The sequence below is a fragment of the Thamnophis elegans genome, chromosome 4, assembly GCF_009769535.1.
Source record: "Thamnophis elegans isolate rThaEle1 chromosome 4, rThaEle1.pri, whole genome shotgun sequence".
NCBI lineage: Eukaryota > Metazoa > Chordata > Lepidosauria > Squamata > Colubridae > Thamnophis > Thamnophis elegans.
Window position 1 is genome coordinate 122370034 of NC_045544.1, and position 20060 is coordinate 122390093.

Here is a 20060-nt window from a genome sequence, read left to right on the forward strand (position 1 = left end):
AAAAGCCTTAAATCAGAGCAGGCCGGGAGAGAAAAATAAAAGAGCAGTTCTTTCCTAATTACTCAAGAAGTTGAGAAACGTGGGAACTCAAACAGTGACATTCCCATGTGCTGGGGATTGCTTAAGACTCTTGATAAAAGCAGAATAAAGTTTGACATGAACAGGAGTCAGATTGCATTTCGTTGCAATGACATCATCTCTTTTTGCTCCCTTGGTGCAATGTGGGAGCGGGCTGAGCCTTTATTTCCACCCACCTGCTGATTATCCCCTGATTACCTACCCTTGGGTCTCATCTCTCAGTACAGCAAGTTGAGTTTTAAAGGGCACAGAGGGGGCAGTTCTAAGCCTAGGCAATCTAGACAGTCACCTAGGTATCAATTTCAAGGGGTGCCAAAATGTAAAAGACTTACGAAATATGCCATATAGGTCTGTAATCATGTGGGGGAAGACTGGGCCCAGAGTTATTGCCTTGGGAACAGTAGGTTAAGAAACAGCATAGTTTACAGCTGGATAGTGGGCAGGACAAGGGATCCAGAAGTGGCCACCCTAATTTCTTGATGTATAAAGGAAATTAGAGAGGCGTGGTGATGGTGAAGGTGCTCACCTCCCACTCAGAAGGTTGGGAGTTCAATCCTAGGTAGCGACAGATGTTTCTCCCTCAGGGTGCAAAGAGAAAATGTCTGCTGAAAACTCCACCTAGGCACCAGGAAGGGCATCCGGCCAGTAAATGCCCAGCTCTATCTAATCACCCCAACTGTACCCCGAATTAAGGGATTACAATGTTATAAAAAGAAAAAAAAGTATGTTAGAGGGAGATTTACACTTTTGAACTTGGAAGATTGATGTCAGCCTTACCAAGTGGATCAGACAGGAAATGCAATCAAATTACTAATTCTACATTATTGTTAGATTATATTAACACAGTCTTTGTTACAGGTAGTCCTCAATTTACAACCAGAGTTGAGACTGAATTTTTTTATCATAAAAGTCATTGTCATAAATTCAGTCAAATCTGATTTTGCAACAATTTTTACACAATTATTATGCGACTCCAAGTTCCCCAATGGTCATTTTTTGCTGAAAATTGGCAAAAAACCTCAGATCATGATTATGTAACCGTAAGACACTGTAACAGGTTGTAAATACAAGTGAGTTGCCAAGTGCCCCAGTTGTGATCACATGACGACAGAGGTAATACAACAGTCGTAGGTGTGGGCACAGTCACTTCTTCCAAGACCATCGTAACTTTGAACCATTGTTAAATGAGCAGTTGTTAATCGAGGACTGCTTGTACTATGCCAGAGAAGTGAGGAGTGGAGTGAGGGCTGCAAATCTGAACATCATTCATGTAGTGATTGTATCTCAGATGAGACCTCTTTGTCAAAATTGTCTCCTTTTTCAATAACAAAACAATGTACCAATGCTTTAAAACTACTTGGGACTTGTAACTAGCCCTTTGTTGTGGCCTGCCAGTGGCCAGCAGAGCTGGCAGCAGATTCAGACAATGAGGATGTTGGGGAGGAACATGAGCCAGTCCTAGAGTCTGGGGAAGGCTCCGATGAGGGCTCTGTGTCCGAGGCAGGGAGGGGGCCAGAGCTGTATGCCAGTTATCAGCTGCCTGCAGAGTCGGAGATCAGTGGGACAGAAGAACAGCTGGAGCCTAGTCCCAGTGTGCACATGCACAGAGTTGCCAGATGAAGGGAACAGCTAAAGAACAGGGGTTGGGAATAAGGCCACAGGTGGACAATGAATGGCCCCTCCCAGAGGAAATAAAAGAGGAGTAAAAGGGGAGTGGAGTTTGCAGGAAACAATTAGTTCGCTTAATTGGTTCGTGAGTCTCCGAGACTCCTTGCCAAGTTTTGCAGATATCAGCCTGGCAGCTCTCCAAGCCAGATAAGGTCTGTGACTTTAAATCCTCCCTTGAAAAACTTTGTTGGATGTGAGTGAGAAGAAGTAAGAGCCGAGGTGGCACAGTGGTTAGGGTGCAGTACAGCAGGCTGATTATTATCTGCAGTTCAGCGGTTCTAATCTCACCGGCTCAAGGTTGACTCAGCCTTCCATCCTTCCGAGGTGGGTGAAATGAGGACCCAGACTGTGGGGCGATATGCTGACTCTGTAAACCACTTAGAGAGGGCTGAAAGCCCTATGAAGCGGTATATAAGTCTAACTGCTATTGCTATTGCTATTGCTAATTCACAGTAAATTAATAAAAAGGATTTTTGTCGGGACAAGGAGTTTGCTTCAGGCTCTTGGGAAGCCTAGGTAAGAACACCCTTCAACAGTGCAGTCTTTTAATTGCTCCTCTCTTTCTTTCTCCCTTTATTGCAGATGTTCATTGTGGAGAAGATTGAGGACAGTCATTGCAGCTTGCACGAGTTCACCATCACTGGGTCCACCTACACCCCTGAGGGACAAATGTGAGTGGTTCTACTGACCACTAGGAGGCTCTATGCCTTGTTGTTGGAACTTGTGAAGCATTGGCGTAAAATCTTTCCAATGTTTGAAAACTGATTGATTGATTGATTTTGCTTCTGAGTCAGTATTAACTCCTGGGAACTGCCTGGACAAGTCCTAGCAGTTTCCTTAGCAACATTTTCAGAAGTGGTTTGGCATTTCTTCCTTTCTAGAGCTGAGAGGGAGTGACTGGCCAAAGTCACGCAGCTGGCTTTGTACGTAAGGCATGTCTGAAAGTCACAGTCTTCTGGTTTCTAGCCTAGTGTCTTAACCCTTACAGCAAACTGGCTCCCTTTGAAATTATATTTAAAAATTAATACAAAATTCATCTTAAAAAGGAAAACAATCCTATTGTGTTTGTCAGGTGATGTCATTGTTTTCAATTTGCTGTGCTGTTTTTCAATCTGTTTTCTGAAAGTTTTAAATTGCCAGCTAATTTAGAATGGATGCCAAAGCAGAAGGATATCTATCTATCTATCTATCTATCTATCTATCTATCTATCTATCTATCTATCTATCTATCTATCTATCTATCTATCTATCTATCTATCTATCTATCTATCTATCTACCTACCTACCTACCTACCTACCTACCTACCTACCTACCTACCTACCTACCTACCTACCTACCTACCTACCTACCCACCCACCCACCCACCCATCCATCCATCCATCCATCCATCCATCCATCCATCCATCCATTCTATCTAGCCAAACCCAGCCACCCACAGGAAACTCTAGGTGGCTTACAATATTAAAAGAGATTCTAGCACTAAAATAAAAAGCATCATATTTGTTTAAATTATATTTATTTATGTATGTATATCCTGCCTTTGTAATTTTTATAAATAACTCAAGGCGATAATTGTCCCCATTACTTAATGTCTATGGAGATTCTCAGTCAACCAGGTCAAAGGTACTTTTTCAAGAGGCAACTGGACTTTCTGGATTTTCTTTTTTCTTTTCTTTGAAGAAGTTTCGCTTCTCATCCAAGAAGCTTCTTCATTTACTTACCTAAATACTTACCAAGGGCCTGTTGCTATCTGCAGTGGTGAACCCCAAGTGGTGGGGAACAGTCTTGCCAGGCAAGACAAATCACAACCTGCATATTAAGTCCAGTTAAGCTGATTTATTGCTCACATCTATACACAGGAATCTAGTCAGCTAATGGCCAGCACTACATTGGCGCTAGATAAGAGTTAGTGGAATTCAAGAGAGACTGTTTGTGGGAATTTAATGACTCTAGGCTGATTCCTCTCTTGACTCCACCTGCAGGCTCTGCCTATTCTTCTCCTGCAGGCCTCCAGAATTCGACTCACAAGAGGGTTGCTTTTGTTGAACAAGCTTTATAGCCCTGCGACATCTCTTTTTTCCCTCCATCCCCAGAGTTATTCAGCTTAAACCTCAGTAAAGGTTATACATTAATGAAGACTAAGTGTCTCGCAGTCATTGGGCACTTGCTACAACAAAAGAGAGAGATAATCAGAGGTGGTATTCAGCCCATTCTGACTGGTTCTCGTGAACCAGTAGCTGAAATTTTGAGTAGTTCGGAGAACTGGCAAATACCACCTCCGGCTGGCCCCGCCCGGATCTATTTGTTGCCTCCCGAGTCCCAGATGATCAGCTGGGTCTTCTTTTGTTGCCCTGCACAGGAGAATGGAGCTGGAAAGCAGGTTAGTGGGGTGGGGAGGGAATGGAGATTTTGCAATATCCTTCCCCCAGGAGTGGGGAGGCAATGGGGATTTTGCAGTATCCTTCTCCTGCCATGCCCACCAAGCCATGCCTACCAAGCCACACCACACCCAACAAGCCACGCCCACAGAACCGGTAGTAAAAAAATTGAATCCCACCACTGGTGATAATTATCTGATTGGGATTAGAGTTGGAAGTTTGTTATTTCACAGCTCATAAGATTAAATAGGAAGATCTAGCTTGTCTAAGCAACCTCTCTTCCAGGTGTTAATTGAAAAATGCAGGTCAATCACAGGACAACATCTTTATAGAATTTTGTCAGGTTTTCCCCCCAAAAAACCTTGTATGCACACACAAGTAAATCTACTAATACATCAAATTAATGTGATATAGCCAGCTGCAGTATTTATTTATGGCCATGTTTAGCCTACTTTTTATTAAAGACAACACCAAAACTGGGTGCAATAAAAGAAGCCAGGAAAACTGTATATAATTATAATATGAAAACCGTAAAATGGGAACAGTTAACAATCCCAGGATCATCAGCTCAGCCCAAAGCTCTCAGCAAACACAGGTAGGCTTTTATTGAACCCCAAAAGCAAGTTAGTCTCAGCACCAACCAGAAGTGGAAATTCTATAATTGCAATGCAGTATACCCCACAAAAAGGAATGTGGTGGCTCAGTGGCTAAGACACTGAGATTGTCGATCAGAAAGGTCGGCAATTCAGCCGTTCGAATCCCTAGCACTGCATAATGGAGTGAGCTTCCATTACTTGTCCCAGCTTCTACCAACCTAGCAGTTCGAAAGCATGTAAAAGTGCAAGTAGAAAAATAGGCACCACCTTTGGTGGGAAGGTAACAGCATTCCGTGTCCCTTTGGCATTTAGTCATGCTGGCCACATGACCATGGAGACATCTTTAGACAGCGCTAGCTCTTCGGCTTTGAAACGGAGATGAGCACTGCCCCCTAGAGTCGGGAACGACTAGCACATATTGCGAGGGGAACCTTTGCCTTTACCTATACCCCACAAAGTAGGTGAATCACATTCAAAATAAAATAAAACAAAGTAGAGTCATCCCCAAGGAATGAATTCAACTAAATAATCGCATGGGGGCGCAGAATTAAAACATGCGTTCCATTGTACCCACCATAAATTTCCACCCATCACACTTGCTTATGTATAAAATAGTTTTGGATGTAACATGTTAATTTAAGAGATTCACTTTTCATCTCTATTTTATTTTTGACACAAAACACCCCAATGACATAATTTGGAGAGACGAATGTTTTGAATTCCATGATGAAATCTCGGCAGCAGTTGGCCGGGTCAAAAACATTTTGCACAGTTCTGAATTATTATTTTGCTGTGATTTAAAGTCCATGGGAAACTATAAGCAGAATAAATTTTCACCAGAGAAAGTGTGATAATTTACACACACCCCTCATGTATTATTGAAGAGTTGAACTGACTATGTTTCTTTTTATCTCTGTTCCCTGCATCTATGGGAATCCACAACTCCTGCCCCAAAGGAATGTAAATAATACAAATAATTGTAATAGAAAGTTGGATTTACTAGGTCGGTCATAGCTCTTTATAGTTGAGAAATAATTCTTTTGGAGCAGGATCTAGAGGAATTTGAATCTAAGAAACAAGAAACAAATAGCTCTAGAAAACTTCCGTATGCAATAGATGACCTACTTACATTGCGCCTCATCACAGAAAATTATTTAGACTCCTTCTATCCTGCCTTTCTTTTCTCTTGACTGTGAGGATGGGCAGATCTGTACATTTTTTTCAGTCCTTCCTTCCTTCCTTTCCCCTTCTCTTTTTCTTTCTTTCTTTCTTTCTTTCTTTCTTTCTTTCTTTCTTTCTTTCTTCTTCTTTCTTTCTTTCTTTCTTCCTTCCTTCCTTCCTTCCTTCCTTCCTTCTCCTTCCTTCCTTCCTCCTTCCTTCCTTCTTCTTCTTTCTTCTTTCTTTCTTTCTTTCTTTCTTTCTTTCTTTCTTTCTTTCGTTATTTATTTCTGTTTTAGGTTCAATTTGTCCCATTTTTGCATCTCCTGTTTCAGGGCTTTTAATTGCACAAAACTGTATACATTTTCCTTGTACTTCTTGTTAAATATATTTCTGACTACCGTGTACCTCAAGAACAATCATATATCAAAGTTATTTCTTTGTACTGGTGCATCAGGGGCTTCTGTGCACTGAAAGCACCTCATGCCAATAGCATTCAGATGCTGCTTGTTCAAATATACAGTACACATTTCATCAACCTACATTGCAGTGGTGGGTTCCAGATCCCGTTATGGTATGGTTGGAACGGGCCTGGCAGCGTGCACATGGATGCGTGCAGCATGCATGCACATGCGCGCAATGTGCGCATGCATCCTAGTGCCTCTGCAATGCTCCAGCTGCTCTGCGGAGTGTCGCACAGGCGCTTGTACGTGCCGTGCACGGAAGCGCAGAAGCCTTAAAAGACTGGTAAGGAGCTCGGGCCGGAGCTCAGGCTGGCGGGTGGGCCCTTCGGAGCACCGTACTGGAACGGTATCCGGTGCTCTGGGCAGGCTCCGGTATGCCTGTACCGGGGCGTACCGCCTGCAACCCACCACTGCTGGGTATAAAATGGCAAAACGGAAGACAGATTTTAGAGTATCTTAGAAATTGGGTTTCTAAGGGTTTCCTCAGGGGGTTAACACAGGTTTTATGATGCATATTCCCAGTTTTCCCCCACGTTCATCTTGACCATAAAAGCAGAAGGTAATGGACTATTAACTGCTACAGTTTGGAGCATAGTGCAAATATGTACAGCATTCCTAATTTTCTCATGTTTGGTTGCTGTTGTTTGTTTGTTTGCAATGTTCCCATGCTAATGTTTGTTGTGCAAAGCGCAAAATAACCCCATATCTGCTAATTGGAAGAGATGGGATGAAATGACCTTGACACACACAGGAATGAGATTCAGCCAGTTCAGACCGGTTCGGGAGAACCAGTAGTTCCGGCTATCAGTTGACCCCGCCCACCCACCCCTTTGTTTGAAGCTCAGCTGATAAGTGCGGCAAAGTGGATTGCTGCACCTCAGCTGTTTTACTCACCAGAGCTGCAGTAGAAGGTAAGTTTTAGAGCTATTTTCAAATGCACTGCGCATGTGCAAAGCATGTGCTCAGTGAACTGGTTGTTACACCGGTTGAATCCCACCACTGCACAAACCTTTAGTGATGTCCAGGAAAACACATTCATGTGGGCCACCCCCAAGATACTCATACAATATTCTATGTCATTGTTTTTACCAGACGTTCATTGGGATCAATTGAATCCCGATGGATCCTAATTTCCTCTATTCTGGTACATCCCAGGATGATATCTGTTATCTATCCAAGGTATTGTCTGATAGGGGAGTATTTAATGAGAACAGAATTTGATAAATCTCCAGTAAAATTAGTCCTCTGAGTTCCTGCCAGAGCAAACTAATTGGGTATGGATTGTCATTTCAACCCCCACATTCCCCCATCCCACCTCAAACTCCCCAGGGTTCAAAATTACTTCTACAACTCTGCTTTTGATATCTGCAGTGGGCAAATGACAACATTGGTGTGATGAAGTGACTCAAATGCTTCAGGTGACATCCTTGTGTCAGATATCAGGGTGCAGATAGTCATGGCATGATGCTCATGTTGTATGATGCTCATGTTGACATTTTGCTGCTGCTGTGGCTATCTACAAAAGATTTAAATAAGCTCCCTGGAGCCTTGCATAAAATTTAGTTGCAATATGCTTTATCCAACTTTCTTTTGAGATGCTAGCAAATAAGGCAAAGCAAAAACTCCCTTACGTCCAGCTTCATTCTTGTGATTTCCTAGAGAGGTCCATGTCATTTTCCTGGGCACAGTGTGACAATAATATCCCATTATCTTCTTTGCACATTTTTTTTTCTTTTTATTCAACTCCAGTCCAGTGATTTTGTCCTGGTCTCCAATCTGGGTATGTGATGGGTCTATGACAACTCTCCATGGCCAACTCGCTATGGCCAACTCTCCATGGCCAACTCGCTGTGGGACAACTCACCATAGCAACTCACCACGGGACAAGAGTTACACTAATATTGAAGAAATAGTGAAATAGAATCATTAAATAAAAGATGCCAAAGAAGGAACAAAATGAAATGTGAGACAAAAATTAAAATAATTTTGAATGGTTTTAAATAGTTAAATTGTTGAATTGCCCTGCAGTGTGTTGTCTTGTGGCAAGGTGGCCATGGTGAATTGGCCTTGGAAAGTTGGCCATGGTGAGTTGGCCTTGGAGAGTTGATCATGGAAAGTTGGCCTTGAAGAGTTGACCATGGAGAGTTGGCTATGGAGAGTTGACTGTGGAGAGTTGGCCTTGGAGAGTTGGCTGTGGTGAGTTGGCTATGGAGAGTTGACTGTGGAGAGTTGACCTTGGAGAGTTGACCATGGAAAGTTGGCCTTGAAGAGTTGACCATGGAGAGTTGGCTATGGAGAGTTGACTGTGGAGAATTGGCCTTGGAGAGTTGGCCATGGAGAGTTGGCTGTGGTGAGTTGGCTATGGAAGGTTGACCATGGAGAGTTGCCTTGGAGAGTTGGCCGTGGTGAATTAGCTATGGAGAGTTGACCATGGAGAGTTGACTGTAGGGGGTTGTCCCATCCATATTAACTGACTCCAAATCTTAGATTTTTGTGAGATACTAAGGCTTTCTTTTAAATAATCAAAAGGGCTTAAAAATAAGAAAAAACAGGACTGTGATTCCCCCCTCCCCACTTACCACCCTTACTTCTGCTTCTCTAGGATCATTTCAGCACCGAAAGGTGTTAATTTGCCTCTTCTTTTGGAAATGTAAACTCTTCTTTCCTGTGAAGATTCTTGTGTGCCTTTAATTAGCAAGTTGCTTTTCCATCACAGCTGTACTTTGTCCAAGACATTGAGGGAAAGGGTACAATTTGTCAGTCTCATAGGAGCCACTCACTGACAGACGGCCTTCTTCCGACATTCCTTTAAAAAGGCTCTTTCACAGGAATTTGTCTGGACAAATCTGTGTGTGCGCCCACACACGTGCTAATTGGAAGCTGACCTTCCCATAAAACATTGTCAAAGGGTGGACCTCAGCCTACAATATGGGCAAAGCTCTTCTCCTTTTAGGAAAGTAATCAGATCGCCAAGGTGGAGCATGTCCTTTGCAGAAGAAAAGTCCCAGCAACCTCCAAATGGAAAAGATGAGAAGGCCATCCAAAACCTTAGAGAGTTATGGACCATCAGTAAATGTGCCTGTGAGAAGACCTGTAAACATGAGTAAAGGGCATTGGTGGGGGGAAAGTTTCAGAATAATTAGAGACTAGTGATGCTTATGAAGGAGATACTAAATTGTGGATCCACCTGGTTTGATTGTCACTAAATACCTGAAGTTTCAGGTGAAGGGATGTCTTCAAACCAACCTTCTCTAATCTGTTGTTCTCTACTTACACCTCAAATCGCAGAATGTCCAACATTATCATCAGCTGTGATCGTATTGGCTGAGAATCCTGGGAGTTTTAGTTGTTCTAACCTAGGCTTCACAAAATCACAAATTAAGACTCCTTGTCCTGACAAAGCCTCTTTTTATTAAGCTAATGTGAATTCCTTTCATTCATATCCAGTAAAGTCCCAGTAAACACTTTCAAGGGTGAATTTACAACCTTATCAGGCTTGGAGAGCTGCCAGACAGATATCTTCCAAACACAATGCTGTACAAGAATGCTGTACAAGAAAATCTCCTCTTGGCAAGGAGTCTCTGAGAGTCACAAACAAATCTTCACGCTAATTAAGCGAACTAATTGTCTCCTGCAAACTCCACTCCCCTTTCGCTCCTCTTTATTTCCTATGGGAGGGGCCATTCACTGTCCACCTGTGCCTTTATTCCTGAGTCAGCCCTTGTTCCTTAACTGTTCCCTTCCCCTGGCAGCTCTGCGCATGCACACATCAGGAACAAGCTCCAGCTGTTCTTCTGCTCCACTGATCTCCAACTCTGAAGCCAAGGTGGTGCAGTGGTTAAATGCAGCACTGCAGGCTACTGCTAGATCAGCAGTTCAGCGGTTCAAATCTCACCGGCTCAGGGTTGACTCAGCCTTCCATCCTTCCGAGGTGGGTAAAATGAGGACCCAGATTGTTGGGGGCAATATGCTGACTCTCTGTAAACCGCTTAGAGAGGGCTGAAAGCCCTATGAAGCGGTATATAAGTCTACTGCTATTGCTATTGCTGAAGGCAGCTGATAACTGTCGGACAGCCCTGGCCCCATCTCTGCCTCCGATGCAGAGCACTCATCAGAGCCTTCCCCAGACTCCAGGACTGGCCCATGTTCCTTCCCAACCTCTCACTGTCTGAGTCTACCACCAGCTTCACTGGCGGGCCACAACATTAGTTCTTACAGATTTGGAGGACAGGAAAATGGTACTTGTTGCCAGTGGCTTTCAGATCTGATCTTTCTCCCATCTGAAGGTGCTGGTGGCATCTTCTCCTTCCATTGCTTATGCTCCACCATTATGCAATTGTTGCTTTTCTATAAAATCCCTTTATCTTGAGTTGGGATCCATCTAGGTCAGTTCTTTCTGCTCTGATATTGGCAACAGCTCTCCAAATCATCAAAAATATTCTTCTCACTCTTGCTACCTCACATTCCTTTTGGACCCCTATGCCTTACCTCCCCCTCACTTATGGTTTCACAGTGTCCTAGAGAATCAAATGTTGTAATGTTAGCCAGTTGGTGGCATTTTAGAATTCAGAAGAGAGACCTGCAAATTGGAAGATTTCCTTCTTTCCCCTGTTAACAAAAAAAACAAATAATTAAATATCACAGAAAAGTCGATATATTTGGAAATAAAGTAATTTCAGAATATTTTTTTCTAATTCTAGGTGGTCCAGTTAGGCTGTCTTATCTATAGGTAGAAAAGGTAAAGGTTTCCCCTTTTCAGTCATGTCCGATTCAAGGGGGGGCACAGTGCACATCTCTGTTTCTTAGGCAAGAGAGCCAGCATTGTCCAAAGACTCCTCCCTGGTCATGTGGCCGGCATGACTATATGTTAGTTTCCTATCAAAGTGGTACCTATTTATCTACTTGCATTTGCATGGTTTCAAACTGCTAGATTGGCAGTTGCTGGGGCACGTACTACCCCCAGTGGGCTACTGGGGATTCGCAGTGGTTTGGAAGAACCTCTAGCTAAGATTCTGTGCAGTTCGAAGAACCCCCAAATCCCACCCATGGCTGGCCCCGCCCTCCCCTCCCAGGAGTTTCCATGCAGCCCCTTTTGGATGCAAGTTAAGTGCAGGGCGCGCGTGGAGGCTTGACACGGAGACCTGAAAAACGGGCCTACTGGAAGTTTGGGAAAGCCAGAAACAGGCCTGTTTCTGGTCTCCAAAGGGCCTCTGGAGTCTGGGAAGGCTGTTTCATACCCCCAGAGGCTTGCACAACCCTCCAAAGCCCAGGGAGGGGAAAAACACCCCCCCCCATGGTACAGGAGGCCGACTAGGCCACGCCCACCATGGCCACACCCAGCCAGCAACCGGGCAGAGAACCCCTTGCTAAAAAATTTTGAAGCCCACCCGAATTCATCCCATCACACAGTGCTTGGGTTTCAAACTGCCGACCGTCTGGTTGACAAGCCCAGCATCCTAACCACTAGGGCACCCATAAGCATAACAAAAGTCCCGCTCAGTCAGAGTCCAGGATCTATGCTGAGCCTGGGGAAGCTGCACCCAGCCAATGGCATTGGGAAGAAGATTTCATAGCTCTGTTGAAATAATCGTTCTGGATCTCCATTGCTTCTGCTGCTTCCAGCATCTTCATAAGCCCCACCATTGTGTTAAAGCTTTTTACTCTTGAATTCAGCTTCACAGTCAGGTCTAAGGACCTGAAACTGGCTGAGACAGACAAAAGTGTAAAACTATATTTTGTAGAAATATGTTACTGAATGATTGCTGGAACAGATTACTTGCCAGGTATGGAACTTGTCCTAAGTCTCTTTGACAGTTTTCTTCTAGGAAAGCTATGGTAAGATATAGTACTATTAATAAATAATTTAAAAAAAAATCTATGTACTTTTGAAAACATCAATGTAAATCAATGTTATGTCGATTACTGCATCTTGCTTGCAAAGTATATAAGTTTCTTCAGTGCCAGTGGGATAAAATTTCACTTTATTTCCCCTCTTCTCCCTTTAAAATGGCAGCTTAAAGAATGAACACCCTGTCAAGTGTGGAGAATTTGATGGCTTAGTTGAACTTGCAACCATTTGTGCCCTTTGCAATGATTCTTCGCTGGATTATAATGAGGTGAGTTTTTTTGTTATTAGTACCATGTTTTCCCGAAAATACAACCCACCCCGAAAGTAAGTCCTAGCTTGATTTTACATGTGTGGTGAATATAAGCCCTACCTCCAAAATAAGCCCTAGTTAAGACCCCGCCCACTCCAGGGTGGGGGGGAGTCGCACGGGTAAAAATTAAACTAGGGTGGGGATGGGGGAGGGGTGGAGCTGCCCCACTAACAGGCCTTGCACACCCCAACACCCGCCTTGCCTTGCAGGCCTACTTCTTCTGCGGCCGCTTGCTCATGCACATCACCCCTGGCCTCTGTTTTGCCATCAGAAGCCCTTCTGGAAAGGCCTCTGCAGCCAATAACAGAGCTCCAGATCGATCCAGAGTTCTGCTATCGGATGCAGAGGGCTTTCCAGCAGGCCTCTGACAGCAAAATGGAAGCCAGGGGTTGCGCATGCATCAATCTAGAGCCCATTTCTCAGCTGCAGAGGCCTTTCTGAAAGGTCTCTGATAGCGAAACGGAGGTCAGAGGCAATGCATTCCAGCGGCAGCAAGTGGCTGCAGAAGAAGTGGGCCCGCAGTGGGCACCTGCTGGGTGGGGCTGGTGATGCCACCATGGTGATGCCACCATGGTGAGTCAGTAATTAGATATCCCCCCAAAAAAATAAGACTTGGTGCTTTTTTGGGTGGCAAAAAAATAAACAAAACTGGGTCTTATTTTTAGGGAAACACGATATTAGCAATAGCTTTAGCAATCTTAGACTTATATACCACTCCATAGTGCTTTACAGCATTTCTCTGAGTGGTTTACAATGCCAGCACATTGTTCCCAACAATCTGGGTCCTCATTTTACCGACCTCGGAAGGATGGGAGGCTGAGTCAACTTTGAGCCCCATCAGGATCAAACTCCAGACTGTGGGCAGAGTTATCCTGCAACAATGCATTCTAACCATTGTGCCACCAGGGCTCATATATTATATATCAGGTCAGGAAGAAAATCATACAGTAGCTCAGCCTGCCATTCCTAGAAGAGCTTTCTCCAGTTTGAACTGTGAAGTCTGCCTGGAGCGGAAGGAAATTGTGATTAAGATTGAAGACGGCTTCACTTTTAAAACGAATTTGTCATTTCATTTCATGTGCAAAAATGAGTATGTTATAGGTGTCAGTCTTAATTTTCAGGGTGGGGGAATAGCTTGCAAAAAAGTATATATCCCATTTGAATAATTTTCTTGAAGCTTAAAAATAGAAAGATAAAAATCCTACTAATTGAGATAAAAGAAGAAGTGCAAAAAGAAAAAAAGAGGGAAGGGAAAAATAGCTCAAAGAAAAGAGAAACATACCCTGTTCTATTTAATTAATTAATTAATTTAAAAAGGTAATTTAAAGTTTAAATCTTATTTTTTTTAAAAAAGTTTAATTTAAAATCTTTTATTTTAAAAAGTTGTTTTAAAAAGAATTTCCCAGTAAAGTTTACCATCTCTTTCAATGTAAGTTTCAGAGCTAGGATAGGGGCACTTCTTACAACTCCAGTCTAAAGGAAGCTCTCATATAGTCCATACATTTTACAGCATGTAGATCAGTGGTGGGATTCAGCCAGTCCGCACCTATTCGGTAGAACCGGTTGGTAACTTTCTAAGTAGTTCAGAGAACCGGTTGTTGGAAGAAATCTCCTTTTGTTTCTTTCCACTTTACAGGGCTAATCCTGTAAGGAAGGCAGGAAGGAAAGATTCTGGTGTTGTTTCTAGCCTAATCTTTATTGCCCTGCTTACAGAAACTGCCTCTCCGGTTAACCCTTATTACACTGTAACAGCTAAGGCGAAGCTCCCATCGACCTGAGTGACCTTGAGTTGGCCAAGCCCACCCAGTCACATGACCACCGAGCCCCACCTACCCAGATAGTCATTAGGGCAGAGAACCGGTTGTTAAATTATTTGAATCCTACCACTGATGTAGATGAATTCCACTCCTATGGAAATAAGTCACACATTAGTGGAGTTTCAACCCTTGATTTCCAGTCAAGCAATTCAAATGGTTTTGGTTTTCGAAAAAATATCCGACAATATTAATAGAGTAGAGTAAGAGCCACGGTGGCGCAGTGGTTAGAGTGCACTACTGCTGGCTACTTCTGCTGATCCCCGGCTGCCAGCACTTTGGCAGATCGAATCTCACCAGGCTCAAGGTTGACTCTGCTGAGGAGTCCTTCCCAGGTGGGTAAAAATGAGGACCCAGATTGTTGGGGGCAATAGGCTGACTCTGTAATCTGCTTAGAGGGGACTGCAAAAGCACTATGAAGTGGTATATGTCTAAGTGCTATTGCTAATGATGATTCTGGGCACATCATCGGAAGCCTTTTGGAAGCAGTTACTCCAGTGAAAGTGTCCATGACAAAGACAAGGGGGAACAGGGCATGTCAGATGACGAAACGGTTTTTTGTATCTGATTCTATGCAGAGCGGATGTATAGACACACACGTGAGGATTTCAGGGAATGAAATTGATTTTGGAAGGGAAAATAAGTCTTGTTTGTTTTACCGTTTCCTGTGTAGAAATAATATATCCTTTTAGATATATTAATCAGAAATTATTATTTTTCCTACCTACGTGTTAAACAGACATATTACAGCACACTCTTTATTTTATTTGGGTTTTTTGTTTTGTTTTTAACATTGAGATTTGAACATCCAACCTCACCAAACTTAACACAATCAGTTCTAACAAACTAGGTTGCAGTGCCTACCACTGCAGGAGGGGCATTTTGCTTTTGTTTTAACTGCACCTTCCCTTTCGGTTTCTAGTCCAAGAAAGTTTATGAAAAGGTGGGCGAAGCAACAGAAACAGCCTTGACCTGCCTTGTAGAGAAGATGAATGTTTTCAATACAGACACCGGAGGTTTTTCCAAAGTAGAAAGAGCCAGTGCCTGCAACACGGTGAGTAAAGGGTTAATTTCTCCAGGGTGTAGAAACAGAAGGAGGGATCCGGTGGCTTAGTGGCTAAGATGCTGAACTTGTACAGTTTGGTGATTGGAATCCCTAGCACCATGTAATAGAGTGAGCTCACGTTACTTGTCCCAGCTTCCTCCAACGTAGCAGTTCGAAAGCACGTAAAAAATGCAAGTAGAAAAATAGGAACCACCTTTGGTGGGAAGGTAACAGCGTTCCGTGCGCCTTTGGTGTTTAGTCATGTCGGCCACATCACCACGGACACGGCTCTTTGGCTTTGAAAAGGAGATGAGCACCGCCCCCTAGAGTCAGGAACGACTAGCACATATGTGCAAGGGGAACCTTTACCTTTACTTTAGAAACAGAAGAAATGTTAGCACAACATTTGCGATCTTTAAACGGGGACTCGCAGACCATGTTTAACCGTGGTTTGCCCAATAAAAGCCTATTCCTAGCCATAAACCATTGCTGCATTTCTCTGCAGGGGAGAAATGGGGAAAATTCCAGAGCACTAAGGCATTGCCAATCACTGTGTTAATTGTTGGAAGCTGCCTTGAGGACTTGCATAATGAAAAGCAGGACATAAATCCAATAATTCCACAAATAACGAAATATTACATTTGGTGATTTCTTGACATCCGTCAGCGACCCATTCGTGTAGTTATGCATACAATAATTGCCTTGTAACTCTATCCAGAATTGTTTTTAACTTGCAAATTCTTTATTATCTGTTAGATAATAAATAAATAGACTTCTGCTGGGTGCAAAATATTCCTAGGCTATGTAACCAAGTCTCTGTTTCAATGCCATAATTCTTTGGCCTGGCAAGGAAGGTCTGGAATTGGAATTGGCAACCAGTGGACCAAATGCAGTTTGTCTGCCCCGGAGGCTTTCCAGAACCTGCTATTAAATTTTGTTGATGAAGTATCAACCTTCAGATCATGATATTTTCATGCAATTAAAAAACCAGAAGAGGGGTATCAAATTTTTGAAAGTCTTAATGTAGCTTTAAAAAAAAAAATCCCTCCTGTGCGCACTCAAAAGGAGCAGACAAATATAACAATGTTTTTGGCAATGACCAGATTTTCTGTAGGATATCCTTTTGCCCAGACAGAGAAAACAAAGTGGCCCTTTCATTTGTTTTTCCTTCTGATCTTTTAGGGCTGAGAACAAATATAATACTCTGAAAAGAACATAGACAGCATATTTTGCATTCCAGACGCTACTCTGCTTTTGTGAGCTATGCATCTAGAATGTTTATATGTATCTGTACCTTTAGAAATTGCTTAACAAAAACGTTAATCTATATTCAAGGACAATTCCTACGGAGGAGACTTTGATGGTTTCCTATTGTCATTTCTCTTCCCCACTCCACCCCTTTACAGGTAATCAAAAAGCTGATGAAGAAGGAATGCACCCTTGAATTTTCCCGGGACCGCAAGTCCATGTCTGTGTATTGCACACCTGTGGCCTCCAGTCACAACTCCTCGAGTGGCAAGCTCTTTGTCAAGGTAACAGCCGGCATCAGGTCCAGCTGTGGCGAAGGCACAGTTAGAGACGCCGCTGCTATGGCTTTCTCTAGGCACTGGACTTGACAAGTCAAATGGTGGTGTGGCTATGGAAGTGTTTCACTTTTCAATGGGACACACACACTGGCTTGGCAAGGATTGTTGCTGCTATGGACTTTTTGGAGGCCATGGATCTTAGCACAATGTTACAGAGCAATAGCCCTGTCCAGGATCTCAGCCCAAAGGCCATGCTTTTCCCCCCAGGATGCTCCATGGCACCATTCCATCTCTGTGTTTTCCATTTCTTCTTCTTCTCCTCCTCCAATTCCATAGTCATTGTTCAGTCCTGATTACATGTTCTCATTTGTCTCTTCATTTCCCCACACCCATCCTTAGGATAGGGGACTGGAGACTAAAACATATGAAGAACGGTTGCAGGAACTGGGTATGTCTAGTTTAATAGAAAGAAGGCTAGGGGAGACCTGATAGCAGTGTTTCAATATTTCAGGGGTTGCCACAAAGACGAGGGAGCCAAACTATTCTCCAAGGCACCAGAGGGTAGAACAAGAAGCAATGGGTAGAAACTAATCAAGGAGAGAAGCAACTTAGAACTGAGGAGAAATTTCCTGTCTGTTAGAACAATTAGTCAGTGGAACAGTTTGCCTCCAGAAGTTGTGAATGCCCCAACACTGGAAGTCTTTAAGAAGATGTTGGATAGCCATTTGTCTGGAACGGTATAGGGTTTCCTGCCTAGGCAGGGGGTTGGACTAGAAGACCTCCAAGGTCCCTTTCAACTCTGCTATTGTATTGTATAGTTTTCTTTATTCCTAAAATACTTAATTTTTTTAGAGTTTAGATTCCCCTCAAATTCCTCAGCACTTCCCCCTAATGCATCGATGAGTTTGCTGTGGTGTCCAGAGGAGGAAATCCTTTAGGGATTAGAACACTGTTTTTCAACTTGGCAACTTTAAGATGCGTGGACCAACTATCAGAATTCTCCAGCCAGAATGAGAATTCTGGGAATAGAAATCCAGGCATCTTAAAAGTTGCCAAGTTTAAAAACACTGCCCTAGAGTGCATGGGGTGGGCAATGATGGCCCCTTGATGACCTGTGGACTTCAACTCCCAGAATTCCTCAGCCAAACCAGTCATGCTAGCTCAGGAGTTGAAGTTCACAGGTTACAAAGGAGTGTTGCCCATTTTGCTCTAGAGCAGGATTGTCAAACTCCCAGCTCGCAGGCTGGATGACTCATGGGCTGGCCACGCCCATGCCTGGTTTAGCAAAGGGGGTGAAGTCCCTCTACATCATGTGACGCCGCCATGACAACGTGAGTTTGACACCCCTGCTCTAGAGGATTCAACTCTGTCTCTTTAGCAGCAAAATGGTGTTGGAAGAAATGTCCATCTAGGTTCAGTTCCAAGTGGGGGAAAAGACACTGGAAACATGGAGGCTGTTTAGAAAGATGGTTTAATGGTGGACAGGATCACATGGAGCTCCTGGGTGAAAAAGGGGAAGAGATGCTGAAACCTCCTGGGTTTTATGCCCACTCTGGGCTTTGAACTTCTTGAGGTACCAGAAGAGTATCCTGATTGGTTGCTGTCAGAGGTCATAGCTAGCTTTGTAGGTTGTTCAACCCAAGTTTGGTTGAAACTTGGTGGGTGGTGCAGTGAAGAACAATGAAATGGGGTAGATCTTTGTTATGTAGAATAGACTGACCTAGGCCTTAATGGCCCATTAACAAAGGTGTGGGAATGAGTTTCTGCCTCTCTGAGTTTCTACTTCTCTTTTTATGGAAAATATTCTGCCCTTTTAATATTTCCTAAAATATTTCATTTTTCTAGGAGAGGGGTGGGTGCTAACTTCCTACAATGGTTTTGCTTTAAGTAAGGAAATGATTTGTGCCTGTTGGATTTTTCCCCACTCTTTCTTCCCTTTCCCTGATAACTTTGACCCAAAGAATGAATGTTTGTGTTTCAAAATAAATATTGATATAATCTCGTAGAGATTCCCTTAAAGTCCTGTGTTTCCACTAGGGGGTGCTCTTTGATCAGTTTTCAGTTAGTATTTGGAGAGAGAAAATAAGCATTCTGACCTAATGAATTAACTATCCTTTGCTGGAAGAAGCATTTATTTTTCACACAACTTAGCAAATTGCCTCCGGCCATTGATCACATTTTCAAATGTAAGCTAATCACATCACAGACATAAATTTAAAATAAAATAAACTTCCAAGTATGTTGAATGCCCTTCATTTCTTTACTATTCAAATGTTTACTAATTTCCTCTTTGATTAGATGAATAAACGACATTAGGCTAAAACTTTTGGAGGCAAGGCCAAACCAACATTTACAGGGTTTAAAATCACACACACACTTTCCATAGGTCTCTAAGAGCTTACCTGCTGGATCGCCTGGGTCAGTTCAGAAATTTCTTTTCTTTCTCAAGGGTGCTCCGGAAAGTGTCATTGAGCGCTGCAGTTACGTTCGTGTCGGCGTAAAGCAAGTCCCTTTGACTTCTTCCATCAAAGAGAAGATCCTCTCCAAGATCCGGGAATGGGGTACCGGCATCGACACTCTACGCTGTCTCGCCTTGGCCACAAGAGACCATCCACCTCGGAAAGAGGACATGCATCTCGATGACTCCAACCAGTTCGTCAACTATGAAGTAAGTGAGGCTGGCTAGAGCAGGGGTGTCAAACTCAATTTCATTGAGGGCCGCATCAGGGTTGTGTTTTACCTTAGGGGCCACATGCCACAGGGGGTACGCAGAGCCCTCTCTGCGGGCATGCGAGCCATCGCCCAAGTCAGCTCCACTGCGCATACACACGGGCCTCCCACCAGCCAGCTGATTTTGGGGACTCTGCTGGGAGCCCGCGCATGAGTGGGGGGAATGGCGCGCACGCACCTCCCATTTTGGTGCTAGCAGGCCTCCCTGAAACCTCCTGGGACCAAAAACAGGGGGGGCGCAGCACAGCACACCCCCACCTCCTTGTTTTTGGTCACAGAAGGCTTTGGGGAGGCCTGCTAGCACCAACACGGGGGTTGCGCATGGGGGGGAGGCCTGCAGGGAGGCCTTGCATTATAGGTGTCGGCACGTGTGCGCTTTCGCCACCCAAGGGAAAAAAAAGGTTCGCTATCACTGCCTTTAGGGGCCGGGGTGGGTGTGGCTGA

The 20060-nt window shown here is 43.7% G+C and overlaps 1 protein-coding gene across 1 annotated transcript in view; it reads left to right on the forward strand.

The window, feature by feature from the left end:
• The window catches only part of ATP2A3 (ATPase sarcoplasmic/endoplasmic reticulum Ca2+ transporting 3), a 159528-nt gene that overhangs the window by 126867 nt on the left and 12601 nt on the right, over window positions 1–20060 (forward strand). The window contains exons 9-13 of the mRNA XM_032216533.1: window positions 2329–2417; window positions 12357–12459; window positions 15238–15369; window positions 16767–16892; window positions 19336–19554. Of these exons, the coding sequence (XP_032072424.1) occupies window positions 2329–2417; window positions 12357–12459; window positions 15238–15369; window positions 16767–16892; window positions 19336–19554 (669 nt within the window). The remainder of the gene's footprint in view (window positions 1–2328; window positions 2418–12356; window positions 12460–15237; window positions 15370–16766; window positions 16893–19335; window positions 19555–20060) is intronic.